General features: G+C 30.7%; 1 protein-coding gene and 1 pseudogene across 29 annotated transcripts in view; one reads left to right on the forward strand and one right to left on the reverse strand.

The window, feature by feature from the left end:
* The window catches only part of LOC145298823 (uncharacterized), a 433166-nt gene that overhangs the window by 324358 nt on the left and 91597 nt on the right, over window positions 1-17211 (forward strand). For 11 of the 29 annotated variants that reach the window (XM_080144346.1, XM_080144353.1, XM_080144348.1 and 8 more), the window contains 2 exons: window positions 2340-2375; window positions 10489-10611. The exons of 8 other annotated variants lie outside the window; for them this stretch is intronic. In XM_080144346.1, the coding sequence (XP_080000472.1) occupies window positions 2340-2375; window positions 10489-10611 (159 nt within the window). The remainder of the gene's footprint in view (window positions 1-2339; window positions 2376-10488; window positions 10612-17211) is intronic. 10 more of the 29 variants (XM_080144347.1, XM_080144355.1, XM_080144349.1 and 7 more) reach the window with 2 other exon arrangements.
* Window positions 11494-11611, reverse strand: LOC145242181 (5S ribosomal RNA; annotated as a pseudogene).

The raw sequence follows: 17211 nt of genomic DNA on the forward strand, positions 1-17211 counted from the left end.
ATTTCAAAAAGCAAATAGTATTGAGGAATACATGAGAACAAGAAAAATACTGAGAAACCCACCCAATAAATGCCATAGCAACATTTATTGGGTGGGTTTTTACCTGTATTTTGTTTAATTTACTATTTTTTAGCAATTATCTAGACTCCAAAGATGTGACCCTCTTGTGTTGGTCTTTTTTTTTTTGTTTATGCATAAAACTCAACACTACTTGTTTTTTTAACTTAGTAAAAGATTTAAGTCAAAGCACTAAAAACTTATCCAATTAGGTAGAAGAGTAACTTATCTTGTCTTTGATATTTATTTATTATATGCTTGCTTTTTGACCACTTCTTTGTTTTGTTTTCCATAGTATAAATTTCCATCTTGTTTCTAAAAGAGGAAGTTACCACACAATTATTCAACTCTGAGACTATGTGTTTCTAGGTTAAAGTGCATTTTTTTTAAGTATAAACTTACTGTCTTTGTTTTATCGTTACTTCCATGGCAAGTGCTCGTCTGAGCTCCAATCTCTGCCCCCCCTTGCCAATCTTTCACGATAAACATCCGTCTAGCTGAAGCCACTGTCAATAATTTTCCCCACTCTTTATCTGTGCCAAAATCAAAACGTACATTCCATGAACAAAGCTTCTTTCTTAGAACTGCATGCCTGTGGAACTCTCTTCCGTTTTCCTGTTTCTCACCTGACTACAACTTGAATGTCTTCAAGTCCAACATAAACAAATTCCTGATGAACCGCCCCCTTAAGTAAGACACTTTATCAAATCTCCAATACTAACGATTACTACGATACTATCCCATTGATTACTGCACACGCAATAACCCTTATCCCTGAGTGGCTTCCGAGCCTTGATAAGTGCTAACTACCATGTAAAAAGAAAAAAAAAAAAAAAAAATCTGATTGAAAAAAAAAAATGCAAGTGTTACTTTAAACTTTTTAGTTTATTTAGAAAAATTTAAACTAAGGAATTAACCCCCTTTGAACTTGGAAAACATCGTTTTATATTTTGTCAATCCATTTTCATATAATCCAGAAAATATACTGTATTATTTCGTCCCCAGAAAATAAGGCGTCATATGTTATTTTTATTTTTGCTTGTTGCGATGCAGTTGACAGATCGATTTTTTAAATATGTCCTTTATGGCAAAAACAATATTACATAGTTAACTGTTATGCCGAAAATAGTAATATATTTATAAATTATGAAAAATTATTGAGTAGAAAGTTATTTATATTGAAAAGTAATTTTTACGGAAAATTGGATAAAATCATTTTTCTTTAGATGTTATAAAGTAGAAGGTAAGAGTCTAAACACCCTGAAAGGAATATTTTAGATTTGTGTCATGGTTGCAATATTAGTTGTCTATAGCAATAGACTTTTTTTTTTTTTTTACCAAAAACACAATAGTAGTTGTTCTACTCAATGAATTTTTGTAATTTTTAGATATATTAACGTTTCCGAGATAACAATTCAGTATGCAATATTCTTTTTGCTTAAAATGATGTATTTAAAAAAATCAATTTGTCGACTATAGCTTGACAAGCACTAAAGATGTTTATCCTTTTTTTCAAAAAAAAAATAAATAAATAAATAAAATAAAAAGAAGGTATAAGTAAATATCAATCTATCACACATTTTCATCGCTAAATGTGTGGATTGAATGGATCCATTTTTCTATAGAAATATTGGTGCTTATACAGATTAGCACAGCCGGCATTTAAGATTAAAGAAAATACAGAAATGTCTGTATGCTGCACGTACTAGTCATGAAATGAAGATGAAAAATTCCAAAAGTCACATAATCTGATCAAGTATTTTTTTTTATATTTAAGAAAATCAAATTTTACTGTTTAGATGAAGGTGAAAAAAATGAAGTTAATGTATCGGTGGACAAGTGCAGACAGTCCTAATTCACATGGAAACTGACAAGATAATCACTGATTACTTCCCACTTATTATATTCTTTAGAGAAATATGGTTGTTTCTGTCATTTAGTAAAAAAAATGGCGAATTCATTTTACGTAAATAAAAAACCCCAGCTATTTGATAAATTTTTGTGATTTTTTGAATATACAATCTTCAATCCGTGACAAGTAAGTACAATACAAAAATTTTTCTTCACTTTTGTTTATTGCTATAAGTGCCAATCTGAATAAACACCAAAATATTTTCATCACAATTATTGGTTGAAAACCATATTGTACATTTTAATATTAACCATTTCTTTTCTTCCAGACTAAATGTTGTGTGTTTTGTGGCTTACAAAATGAAAGCTTGAAATGTTTTGTGTTTGACTGTTTTTTATTTTGTTATTTGCATGCCTTTGTATGCCCTTAGGTCTCGGACAACACCTCAAGCACTTCTCTGCAAGAGGTAAGTACCTCAGAAACCAAACTTTCATCTAAAAACAGGTTGAGGTTTTCATGGGAATTGGTTAAACGAGCTTTTCTATCTTTTTTTTTTTTTTTTAACTATTCGTTTTGTTAAAAGAAAACGTGAATAAAGAAAAAAAAACATTAAGTTGAGTGAAATAACCAAAAAAAAATGGACAATTTTTTTTTATTCGTTGTATGAATGTATTAAGAAACATAATTAAAATACCTATACAATATTGGATGAATAAAAAGAAGGGTATAAAGAATATCAATGTTCTGAACTTACATATCAAGATAAAATTGAGAATTTATATATATATATAATTATAAAACTCAAATGATCTTGTAACAATGTATGTAACCCACTTTCCGGTTTACGACATTCGGTTGCGCATGTGCGCATGACCTGCATACTGAAATATTAACATTATTTCGAAATTATTATTTAACATGGGAAGAGTGGGGTTTAAAATAACTTAAATGTAATACAGAAATGAATGATTAAAAAAAAAAAAAAAAAAAAAGCAGATATATATAAAATTTGAATTTAACTATAATAAGTATTATGGTATCTGTTCAGTGCACATTTACCTATAAGTATGGCCAACCATTTATAATTCAGTAACTGAAAAATTTTTTTTTTCAAAAATAATCAATTATGATAAGCAGAACGACTCATAGAAATCTATCTATATTCTTTTTTCATTTTAATATACTTTCATAGAAATGTTTCTGTTATGTCAAAAAAAAAATTATTTTCTTTACATCACAAGTGTCATGCTCATACATGAATTCTATAGCTAATATAACATACTGACCCAACGGGTCACGGGTAGTCTAGTGTATTATAAAATCTGCGCTAATGCATCCATCACATCCATCACTAGTCTCTCCCTCTTAAACAGGGCCCAAGAAAATGTCTCCAATCTAAAAAGTCCCACACTATCAACCAAGCTCTAACCCCTGTCCCATTGCCGTAATGTTGCATCTCTGTGCTTGATTTACAGGTACGTTAATGGAATGTGCTCTGATAAATTCATTGAACTTGTATCCACTTGATGTACATAACCCAACAAACTTATCTAGCAACAAAATCCCACCTCTTCACTGTAAAGGTCCCTAGATGCCAAAACACCTTTTATTTTAATAGCTTCTTCAAAAATGCAGTAACTCATGCAAAATATGAAGCTGCACCAGAAAAGGCTCAACCTAATAATCAGAATGTCCGCTGACTGACTGTACTGTATGATCTAATCATAGTAGCATCATTGATCTACCATCTCACTCTATCTTCCATGACACCAGGAAAGTTTTCATAGGTGCATTGTGATTCTTCTATTAGTCGCTTAATTTTATGGTTTTGCTGGCATCATTTTGTCTCCAATATCCAAATTGAGACATGATGCAGGATTATCTCCCTTGATCAATTTCTTTTAAAGAAGAAACTTTGATGGTTCGGCCAAGCTGCATGCTGCAACCCAGGAGAGTGTACCCACAAAGCAATAGCTTCAAAACTGCTTTGAGATCAATGAAGATGGCCACAAGGTCAGCTGAAGATGTGATTACACACCATGAAAACCGACATTGGATCTAGCTCTGGTCCACTTGTCTGCAGTGTTCACCACGGGTCCTAGGATTGGCTGCTCATCATTATCTTGACCACTGCAAATTTATTATGCATGGTCTGCATTCATCTGGGATGCTGTGTGTCTTATGGGAGGAGTTGGTTCAACTCATCCTGAGTAACTATTACCTCAAATCAAATCAAGCTTGATGTGAGTTCTATGCCGTCTTCCTACTAAACCACATCTTTGTTTTCGCATATACGAAAGAACGCCACTAACGATTGCACCATTATCCCTCCAGCTGTAACTAACAAATCTGGTTCTTCTCTTTCTGATCAAGGCTGAGATCTGTGATAGTAGTAAAGTTGCTCCCCTGTTGTGTGCTACTACAGTAGATGTTAAGAGCAGCTCTTAGCATTTTGATGTACATATCAAGTTTTTCTTTTTCCATTTTTTTTTTCGTAAAAGTTCAGGTGCTGTTCTTATATCCAAAAATTGATGTAACACTTGCTTCTAAGAATGTTTCATTTCAATGTGCTACAAGGAAAGTGCACATATATATATATATATATATACACACACACACACACACACACACACACAAATTACCATTATCGTATGAAGCGATGCTCTTGTGTAAACAAATTGAGCTTAGGTATTTGAACAATATCAAAACCTTGTTAATTCACTGCCTGCATAGCAGCAGCCATATAGCGCAATGGTTAGAAGCTCCGACTGTTGTTTGGGCAATTAGGTTTGGATTTTGGCTTGAGGTAGTTTCTTGTCTAGCTGCTCTGATGAGCTGTGAAACAGCAAAACAGTACTGTATGTGGATGACTCTCTCTCTCTCTCTCTCTCTCTCTCTATATATATATATATATATATATATATATATATATATATATACACACACACACACATACACACACAAGGTGCAGCAGAATTTTTCCACATTTTGACATGCAATTTTCCTAGCTGCGTTCATGCAGTTTCTGATTAATCATTAATTTGTATGAATGGAACTGTAGAATTCATTCTGACTGTTCAATCAGACAATCCCAAGGTCAAGGCATGTTTGTAAGCTGAACGTTAGAAGATTGAGTAATAGAAAGTCTCACAGCTTGAATACTGTCTAGTGTTCAAACGCTTTGAGACCTTCCAGGTGGCTTTCTTATAAAAGTCAAACCTGTAGCTCTGAAATTTGTAACCCATAGCTGTATTGACTTTTTATCTGGAACAGCACTATGCTGTCCTAACTTGCAATAAAGTCTGAACTCTCTCTTTGCTGTAAATTCAGATTCACCATTCTTCAAAAACATTTCTACAGTAAAAGCACAATGTGCACCAGTCCAAACCATATTGCTTGATGAGGGTACCTGAAAAAAAAAATTGTATGTTATTAGCTAAATGAAAACATCATTGGAACTTGCATAAGTTCATGGAGGAGGTATTTCTGCCGCACCCTGTATGTATATGAAAGGAGTTAAGATTTTGCAAATTATGATTTACAACATTTATTGTTCGTACACAAGGAATACAAGACAAAGATAATTATTTCCTTATTCCATGGAGTTTAAAAATGTGGCTGTTTTCATCAGAGGGAAATGGTTAGCAAAAGGAATTTTTATATAAACTAGCTATAATTTGCTAGTAAGCACAAAAGTTGGAAGCTTCAAAGTTTGAAAGAAAGTAATGTTTGAACGATTATATAGAAATGTATGTAAATGCAAAAAAGAATAGTCAAGTTGATTTTCAAGTATGAAGATGTATTTAGATGGTAACATGATCAATGATGCTTGTTGAATATAAATGAAAAATAAAATTTACGTTATTTATTAGTCCGTCAAATGTTCAAACAAAGAATATAAAAATATTTTTTTCTTTATACCATGGAATTTCAAAAATTAGGCTTTCCACTTCTAAAGAAATAACTAGTATAATAATATAATTATAGAGTTTCTTTTTAATCGGTTTACGATTCGTTTCATAGTTTAAAGGATCTCTTTTATCCTTCTTCAGGTTGATTTCATATTTTATAAGGCTTCTTTTCATTTCTCTTGGTATTCATTGCACATTTTATACCATGAATAATGAAACAAATATGTCCATTTCTTTTGCATTGTCATTAAATCATGTATGCGGCATGAAATATCCAAATTAAGTTTATCAAAACACCCAATTTTTCTTGGCCCTTTAATGTTGAAGAATGTGATTTCACAAATAAAAAATACGAAATTAACTTTACCAAAGTTGATAGATATAGCTTGTAAGAAGATACACGCATGTGTTAATAGTTTTGTGAAATTATATCCAAGAATTTCTATTAATTACCCCCCCCCCCAAAAAAAAAATCAAATAAATAAAATCTTGTAAATCCCAATTTGAATTTAGAGAAAAGGATTATTAATATTGCTCCAAAAATTATCCCATAAATTTTCAATGAGAAAATAATGGTTTGAATTTCTGAGATTTTTTTTTTTTGATTTAATCAAATTTAGTTATTTACTAAAGTATATATAGACTTATAGATAAGTCAATCCAAAATTCTTTCTTCCAACCCCTCCACCCACTTATTTAGGAAAGTAGAAAATAGACTTTGGGTTTACTTTCGGCAGTCTCATAACTTTCACATTCCTTATTTTCTCCTATAATCTTCACATTCCATGAGCGATGTTTCTAAAGGAGGAGAACTGCTTTTTACGGGATCAAAATCTATTAATTTAACACTTATTGTTGACTAGTTTTTTAGTTTGAAGTATTATATTTTAGCTTTTTACATCAAATAGTTTCATGCCTTGTCTGGAGTAATTTTGAAAAAACAAATGACTTATGGTTGAAATAATAAGTTATTACAACATGTGTTCACTGTTTTTAATTTTGTGAATAAAGAATCTATAAAGTTTTTTTTTTTTTTGTTTAAAGACTACCTCGTGCTCTATCAAATAAACCTAAAAAATTGTGTTGGTAAAGTTATGGTCAGTTTAGACTCCTTCCCTCCTTTCATCATTGTCTTTTCCAATGGAAGATGCAGTTTGGTGAGGTACTTACTGGCATGCTAATCAATGTCACACCATAAAAAGCATGATGTGTTTTTGTTTTTGATTGTAATGTTTAGCATTTTTTGCATCAACACGTTTTTGTGCTATTGTCACGTGATAACCTAATCTTAATTCACGCAATAAAGGCAGCTGTGCTTATATGTAACTGCTTCTCTGGACATATTACCTATTCTTTTTAACCATTCTCTCTATTTCTTTACCATTTTTTTTAACCATTTCCCCTTTTTTTTATCATCTCTATTTTCCATTTTTTTTATAACTTCTTTTTTTCATTCTATTTTTTCTATCTTTATCATTTATTTTTACAACTTCTTTTTTACCATCGCTTTCTCACTGTTCTTTTTTAAACCATTTCTTTTTTACCATTTTCTTTTTACAATTCCTTTCTCTTTTTTACCATTTTTTTGTTCATTTTTTTTACCATTTTTTTTTCTTCAACACTTTTGTTTTATTTTAATCTATAAATTTCAATCTTAATTCCTTTTCCTTCTTAATATCATGGTATACTTTATGCTCTTAATATTACAAAAAAAAAACACACAAAGAAAAAAATAGGATACCATTTTTTTTTTTTTAAAATTTTATTTTCCAATTCTTCTTAGAAATCCTAATTTTCCTACCCGAGTTTATAATCAACTATTGATCAATATGGACCAAAAAACAAAAAAACTTGAACAAATTTGTAAATATTGACTCTTAATCGAATATTTATAAATTTATTTATTAATTTTACTTTGGCATCTCTGGCTTTAATCAATGATTCTATTTCATCTTTTAATTCAAAAAAATACATATACAATTACTTTACAATCTCACAGACGATATGGATATACTGATCATATTCTATTAAATATTTCATCAGATAGAATCCAAAAATACCTTTATAAGATCATTCTTTTATTATTATTTTGAATTTATTTTTATGGAAATAGTTCAAAGCAAAGTTCTAGTTAAGGAATTAGAACTCTATTGATATAAAAAAAAATCTAGTTTAACATTTAAATCGATATTGTCTCCTTCTTCAAGAATAATACTTGAGTTGATCAAAAGAAAATCATCATCCTTGTCTCTCAAGGTGAAATATGATATGCCCACAAAATATGAATGTCTTGGCCATTATATTTGGTTATAATTTCAGGATACACAAACAAAATTCATCTTGGATTAGTATTACACATATAAAATTTGGATTATTCGTATTGTATGGGGTCTTTAAACTACTGTTGTCATCTTTAGTGTTATTTTCACAACGTTTTGGTCGATGTAACCTCTGACCTTCTTCAGGTGTATCTTGAACTCTGGAATCTTTCTGTCAAACTTGAAAATCTGCATGGAATTTTGAATGGAGCCCTTTTATTTAATCCACTGGGGTAGCATACTCTCATTCTATCTGTAAGGACATAGCATAGTGGATAATGTACTTGGTAAAATTTAGTTGTAAAATTACACACTTTTGGAGGTTGAAAGTTCAATCTTTAGTGCAGCTGCCACTCAAAATACAATTGTGGATTGCTTAGGGCCTCTACCCAGTAGTGGCTGATAGAACGAGAACATGCTACCTGTGTGTATTTGCTAAAGATTTCTGTTCAAAATTCCATGCAGATTTCCGAGTTTAACAAGACACATCTGAAGAAAATCAGAGGTTACACCGACCGAAATGTGAAAATAACACTCCAGATAGGAACAGTGGTCCGAAGAATCCAAATAATGTGAATATCTATATATTAATTGGAATTTACCAGATTTACTCTTTAAATTGATTTTTGTGAATACATCAATCAAATTATGTTATCATTTTAGAAATATCGTACTGATTTGGAACTTCAATCAGACCACACTGACACAAGTAAGAATGCAATGTTAAAAGTATATTAAAAAAAAAAACACTACATATAAATATTGTATTCATAAAAGGTGAATCTTCATAGCTCATTCCACTGTTTTATGTCTCAATTTGCTTCAGCTTGTGTTTATCTGTTACACATCTGCATTTTATTGTCGTCTTTAAATTACCTTTATATACACACTAGACAATGCTTCAAGCAAATTACATTAACCTTTTAAAAACATTATCTATCTTTTATTAAAATAATTATTAATGTAAAAAAAACAATAGATTGACTTTACTTTATATATTATATGAATGTATTTCAGAATGCAATAATATAAAATTATATCTTCGTGATGCTATATAACATTTATATGCATTAAAAGAAAAAGCATATTTTTATACGATTAGATTCTAAAATATGATTTTTTTAATTAAAAATTCTTTAAATTAATATTATTTTATTATTTCAATTCTTATAGGAAAGCCCTCTCAATGTTTGTAATATTTTGCTGCAGAATATTATGTGAACAGAAGTTCTTAACAGAAATAGAATTTTAGTGTTTCGATGGCACCATGGATTATTTAGCAGAACTTTACAGAACTGTTGAACTATTTTTCATCATGAAATATTTACAATTTTACAGTCAAAATTTGAAAAACAAAAAAACGACAAAGAAAGAAAACAAAAACCCTGACACACAATCAGTATTATGTTAGATTATCAATAAGTGTAACAAAGCAACTGCACTTGTTATGCAAATGTGAATTGTGATTTCTAGGAAAAAGGGTTGAAATGATTTTGGACAGAATTCCATGATCAGTTTATTTTTATTATCCCTCACAGATTCTTTCGTGAATTATTCAATCTGATATTTGAAAAGGATGTTTTGTCTTACTACATTTGAGGTGAGAATTCTATGACACCATAAGGTTACTGGAATTGTTATTTTGAATATAATAGCTTGAAGGACATGAGAGAGGAGAATATAATTGTAATGAGGAAAAAAATGAAGTGACCATTCACATCTCTTGTCAATCAAGTATGGTGAGAAAATCTGATCAATTAGAATTTCCTATGAAACATTAAAGGAGAAGGCATCAGAAACTGAAAAAAAGGCACAAGATGCCAAAATTATTTGGGACATGGATTATAAGCAAATTATTTCAGATATAAACTCTAGGCAAATTATTTCGGATGTAGATTATAGACAAATTATTTTGGATGTAGACCATAGGCAAATTAATTTAGATGTAGATTGTAGGCAAATTAATTTGGATGTATAATATAGGCACATTATTTTGGATTCAGGTTAGAAGCAAATTTGCATGTAGACTGTAAGCAAATTATTTTGGATGTAGATTACGGGCAAATTTGGAAATAGATTATAGGCCAATTATTTTGGATGCAAATTAGGCGAGTTCTTTAGGCAAGATATTAAATTACACAGTTTTGGAAAACAGGAGGATAACATGTTGAACCAGGATTCAAGGAATATGAAAATTTTGCGAAGAGCTCTTTAATCCCTGCTTCACCCATGAAATCTTTATAGTAGCCTCTCCTTTTTCCATCCACCTACCTTGATCGCGTCTTGCCTCTCCAAAGCACTATGGCTCTCATCTTCAGACACTGACTAACTTTCTCGTTTTTGTTGCTAGGATGATCCATTTAGCCAAGTTGGTGGTGACCCTTTTGAAAGCGCTTTTTCAAATCCAAGTAAAAAATCAAATGCTGACCCTTTCGCGGCGTTCAGTAGCCAAAACGCCAAAACCAATGTACAGGTAAGTTGTACAGAACCAGAAGAAGAGAGAAAATAACTTTACTACTCAGGTGACTTTTTAATACCTTTGCCGAGAATTGGCCTTTCGATGACTCTGTGTTAGATAATGTTTTGGTGGTATTTTTCTAGTACTAATTTCAAATCATTCTACTTGACCAAAATGTAGTATGACAAAATGGTGTCAGAATTTAGATATTAGAGAATCAATTTTCATTTAGACAATCAATCAGCTGTCTCAAACATTTTTTTACAAAAATATAGATTGTATGAATTTTAATAATTTTAGAACAGAGCTATAAATTCTAGTATAAATTCTATTTTTACATGAGCTGGATTCTGGGGATACGGTGAAGGTTGATAGAAATCAGATAGATGATTGAGGTTGGCGCACTGGAACTTGTCAATATCACTCATTGGTGTCTATTTCTGAGGTGAACGAGTTATGGAATTAATAGTTTACTAAGAAGTGCCTGGGCAAAGTGAAAGATTTTGGTGGTAGGAAAAAAGTAAAGATGAATAGAAGTGCAATACTCCTACTTTTTCTGATGCTCCATGTCACTAGAAAAGCTTTTTACTAAAAAAGCAAGAATCAAGCAGAGGATTGAAAACTGAAAGATTTTAATACAAGACGTGTAGTTCATGAAAACCTGCTGTGTGCTGTGTCTATCAGGGGAAAAGCAAAGTAAGAATTGTATTGAGATATATTGATCGCTGTCTTCGGTCAAGAGATTATGTATAACCCCTGTAAGGATAGCTGTGTGTGTAATTGTGAGGCAAAGGTTGCACAATCTCCAACCACATTTCTCCTGAATTGGCACTGTTTGAGTCCAGTGGCAAGGAGAGGTCCAGGATGACTGGAGACAATGCCAAGATAAGCATAGAACACATACAACACCTGGAATTTCCAAATGATCACTCATTTTAATACTGACCAGGCTCAACGTTGCTTAGCTTTGGTGATCTAATGGGAACCAGTGTGTCAATGTGATTATGTCGTATAAGTATTGAGATACTCACTTAAATTAATACAATTTTGGATCATTAATAGTACATACACATATATATAGTTCTCCACAGATGTTTCACTGTATCATGACACATCAGTGCAGCTAGACTAGCACTCATCCTGAGCCAGGGATCAAACCTACAACCATCTAGTTGATAGTCAGCAGTTCTATTCTCCAGCCCCTTATCCCCGAGTGGCTTCTGGGTCTTGATAAGTGGTGACCTCCACGTAAAAAAAAAAGCCCATGCGATCAGCGTCCACAAATATCTTTAAATATCGATTTATATAAACATTTTATTTGCTATTTTTGAAGTGTTCGATTAGTTTGTTTACAAAGAGCTTTGCATATTGCTTAGCAAGCAGCTGACAATATCACCAGAACTCTATCCAAGAAGGGAGACTTATATATATATATTTATATACATATAATTTCAGCTACTAACTTTATGCTAACTTCTTTCATTTCAGTATACATAAACAAACAATTTATTATCAGAGTTAAATAGTTTTCTATCTTATTATATTGGAATGATACATTTCTTCACAACATCGTCAACATGTAATACAGGTTATCATGACAGCTTATGTAGCAGAATCTTCGTAGGAGTGTAGAATAGGTGATCGGTGTATCAGTTCTTACTAAAAAAAATGTATGCGTATATTTCTCACAGCAGTGTAACTTGAATCATTTATTTTTATTTACTGTTAATTGAATATTTATTGAAATCATATATATTTTTTAAATCGTTTAGTTACAAAATGAATCAATCTCTCCGTTCAGTCTCAAAAGACAATGGACATCCCTACAAGGGCAACTGTGCGTGTACCTGTGAGGCAAAGGTTGTGCGGCACTTTTGTCAACAGAAACTCAAATCTAGGGGAGATAATCAGCATAGACATAGCAAAATTAAGCTAAGGTATAATTTGGGATGCTTATTAATTAACGTACACAAAATAAAAATAAACAACCTGTTACAATGAAACAATGTTAATTAATCAACAACACAAATTAAATAAACTTGTTAAGTAATGAAAATAAAAAGTCATATCACATTTGAAGTGTTTAAACTGTCAATTTCTGGTTATGATGAAAGTTTAAAGTCAAGCATTATAGTTCACTTGTCTTGTTTCCTGTGAATATTTTACAGAGGGGAGGATCAAAAATTGAAGCTCAGTCTATAATGAAAATAAAAATAGAGTGGAGAAACATTGGTATCATCTCTTCAGTGAGAAAAAGTTAGAATAAAGGAGAAGAGTACATTGCTCCCTAGATTTCTAAGTCAGTTTCGTACTCTGTTAAGGCATGAAAGTGTGTTTTAAGTGCCCCCCCCCTCCCGTTCCTCCTGGATGTGGCAACAATATTCTATCTGAGAACATATTTAGCTTCTATGCAGAGAGAGGATTTTGTCAGGAGTAATTTACTGTCTGGAGTAGTAGAATAATTCAAAACTATTAACCTGTGTGCTAAGCGGGGAGTGGAAAGGTGATAATAACTATCCTAAACAAACAGTTTTAAAAAGACATATGGAACAACAATGTGAGTCGCATCTGGTTATGCAAATGATTTGTTCTATTGTCCAATCAGTAACATCCTAAACTCAATATAATCACACATGTTTTACCTATTCAGTTGGTTAATTTGGTGGCTATTGTGTTGGTCTATTCTATTCAGTTGGTTAATTTGGTGGCTATTGTGTTGCTGTATTCTATTCAGTTGGTTAATTAGGTGGCTATTGTGTTGCTCTATTCTATTCAGTTGGTTACTTTGGTGGCTATTGTGTTGCTCTATTCTATTCAGTTGGTTAATTTGGTGGCTATTGTGTTGCTCTATTCTATTCAGTTGGTTAATTTGGTGGCTATTGTGTTGCTCTATTCTATTCAGTTGGTTAATTTGGTGGCTATTGTGTTGCTCTATTCTATTCAGTTGGTTAATTTGGTGGCTATTGTGTTGCTCTATTCTATTCAGTCTCTGTTGTAAGCTTGCTCTTTGTGTTGATCAGTGTTTGTTGAAGGTCTTAGTTATTGAAGACTTGTAGTTGTTGGTTGATTTGTGTGTTGAGGTTTGAAGAAATGTTAGTTGAATTTTTGCTTTCTGTAGGTTTTGTTTGTTACTCCATGGGATTCAGCATACATTATTAAACAAAATTTGATCAGGGTAAAACTGCTTTTTATCCTCGTCAAATTTTATTCTCTAACAGATTCTAAAGAAAAAGGACATGCTTTTTCTTGTTTTCCAAACCCAGAACTCAACTTTTTGTCTGGTATCAGATTGTTGCATTCACAGCCTTGTGTCATACATGCAGTAACAAAGTACTTGTAATCATTACAGAAACATTAAAATTCACAAATCGGAGTTTATGTCTTGGATGCAAAGTATTCTTGTTCTATATGCTTCTATATGATCGTCCCAAATTTATCGAATGTCATTAAAACTTTTTTGCTTATACTTTCAAAGGAACGCTCAAAACTGATGGGAGACACCAGTTATTTATTCAACATGGTCTTTGATCCAAATCACGAACCGGTATGTGTGTGTAGAGGTGGGGGAGAAAGAGAAAACAAGAGAGAGAGATTGTGAAATCACTAATTAATCATATGTCATCAACTCATGCCATTCCACATCTAAATATCTCACATGCTTTTTAGCAGACTGACTTTTCTATCACTGTCTCTTTTTGAGCTATGTGACATCATATCTGTTTCTAGTTCATTTCCACAACCAAAGCAATTTTCATCTCGGAGTCATCAAGTTGATCTCGGCTAACCTCTCAGAAATCTCCATTTTCTCTTATTCTCAACTAACTAAATTGTTTACTAGTAGATCTATTTTGCTCAATATCTAACAATACATTCAGGGATTATTCCAACCAAATTTCATGTTCTGAGGTCTTCTGACCTTAAACTAGTTACCCAAATATGCATCTCTCATCTTAGTCTCAATGTGAGCCTCAAACAAGTCACCTGAAATATTTACAAGGGTCAAGCATTTTATTATAATTATTATTAATATTGAAATGTTTTCTTCATGAAAAAAACAAAAAAAAAAAAAAACTAAAATAAATAGAAATTAAAAAGTTTTATTAAGATTGAATTTTGTTTTTCTCTTAACCAAATATTCGGGGTTTATTTGTTTTTAATCCGTTGTTTCATGATGTTATCACTGATTCTTATAATTTTGCACCCGAAAGTGCATGTCAGCAGTTTTTTGGATTATTAAAATCTCTTGGGTCAGTTGTTATTTGATTTTACTAACATGATTGACATTTAAAATTTCTTTTTTTTTTTTAATTATACTATTTTTTTCTCCCACAGTTTGTACGATTTTTGATTATGTTTATAAAAGTAATCTTTCTTGTTCAAATGTATTTTTAACTTTTAACATCTTACATCATCTGAAACCAAATTAATAAGAAGCGATATTTCTATTCACAATCCACCTAACAATGCATGAAATGATAACCTTTTGTTTAAATCTATTTTTTGAAGACCTTGAAAATTTAAAACTGGAAAGTAAATAACTCTTACCAATCCCATACTGATACATATTTCGGTATCTTATCATTTTAATAATGATTCGACAAATCTTTATTTCTTTAATGTGATTTTTGTTACACATAACAGAATCATATTAAAGAACCATACTTCTAGTAATCGTTTTATGATTCATAAAAATTAAGTCAACAGAAAAGTTATTATAAACATTTAAATAAAAGAAATAAAACAGATTTTGTTTTAGTCATTTAAAAAAAAATTTTTTTTACAGAACTGAAACTCTAGGCATAGAAAATTTTAAACAGGATTAAAAGAGTGAAAACAGATAACACCATGATGCCTAAGTTTTTTTTATTAAGTCACTTTGATACTTGTCCAGAATCCCCATCCCCTGAAAAAAAAAGAAAGAAAAAATTGTATGATGTATGTACCTGTGAGGAAAGAAAATATCGTATACAAAAAATCATTTCAATTGATCAAGTAGTTTTATTTTTAAATGAGAAAATAAAATTTTATTGCTAAACAACAGGTGGCGATCTTGTGACACCATCTTGAAAACAGTCTGAAGGAATAACGAAGATAATTCCAAATAATTCAAACTTTTGTAAGTTTTTTTTTTTTTTTTAGATCATACAGTAGAATTTCGTAAAAATAACTAAAACTTCTGACATATTTTATTCTTGAAAAAAAAAAAAATCACCACTAGTTAATTCCCCCTTAAAATAGCTAATCTGAAATAGAGTTCAGAATCAATCTTGTAGATCTTCATAATATTTACAAATTCCCATTAATTGCTGAAGAATGATTTTCTTTATAAGAATAAAACTACTTGATCAATTTATGTAATATTTTTTGCTCACAATATTTTATTTTTATACATCATATGGATTTTTCTGTATTTTTTGGTTCTTCATTATTGTAGCGAAATTCGAAAATCGAAATATCAAATGTCAAGTAGAACTAATTGTATCTACTGAATTGTTATGTCACAGTAATGAACATATTCAAAAATTACGACAAACGATGAGGTAGAAAATGAATTATTAATGAAATAATGAAATTGAGATTTGCAAACGAAGAAACCAGAGAGTTCTAATGGTAACAGAAGGGGGAGTAAATCTTTTTTGAAAACTGAAAATCTTTGGCTAATTTAACAAAACTTAATTTTCGCTAATTGTCTTCAAAAACTGTTTTCATTATTAATTTTCTACGTTATCGATTTTCGAAAGTTTTGGATATTTTCATTACTGTGACATAACAATTCATGAGAAATTATTACTTTCACTTGAAATTCAGTATTTTATTTTTTGAATTTCGTTACGATAATGAAGAAGAACCTATTTTTTTTTCATGGGGGAGAGAGATCTTGACAAGCGATATCACTTTTCATCAATATAATCATACTTATATATTATCAGAATGCTTAAGTTGGTTTTGTAATGAAACCTAATCTTGAAAAGTCTTTTATTAAACTTGTAAAGAGTTTATATTATGCTTATTTTTGAAATCAAAGACCAGATTCATGAATTCCAAAATATAAAATTACTGATACCCTCTATTTGTTTTGGAAACTTTGTTTTTGATTCTTGTCCAATATTCCCCCTGTATTAAAAACAATACAGAAAAATCTTTATTATGTATGTACCTGTGAAGGAACAAAAACATCATATTCCAAAAATCATTTCAATTGATCAAGTAATTTTATTTGTCAAAGAAAAACTATTTCTAACGATTTTAAGTGATTAATGGGAAATCCCAGGCATTGCAGGGCTAATTTTGCAAGTTTTAATTACTATGGAGTTACCTGTATTTATTTCTTCAATATGGCAATGCGAGACAGTCCCTTTTTGCATACTCATAAAATTTGATTTTCTTAGTTAAAAATAAAACTACTTGATTAATGTATATGATTTTTGGAATATAGCATTTTTGTTCTGTCACACAGTTTTTAAAAAATTTGTTTTTTAGTAGCGAATTCTGAACAAAAATGCATTTTTTTTAAATTTCTGAATTCTTGTTTTATTTCTTGTTGTACATGACTACTTGGATAATAATTATCAATTTCATTACAAAAATCTTTCTTTGATTAATATAGAATTAATA

Source organism: Euprymna scolopes, chromosome 2 (genome assembly GCF_053919585.1).
Source record: "Euprymna scolopes isolate OS-2025 chromosome 2, ASM5391958v1, whole genome shotgun sequence".
Lineage (NCBI taxonomy): Eukaryota > Metazoa > Mollusca > Cephalopoda > Sepiida > Sepiolidae > Euprymna > Euprymna scolopes.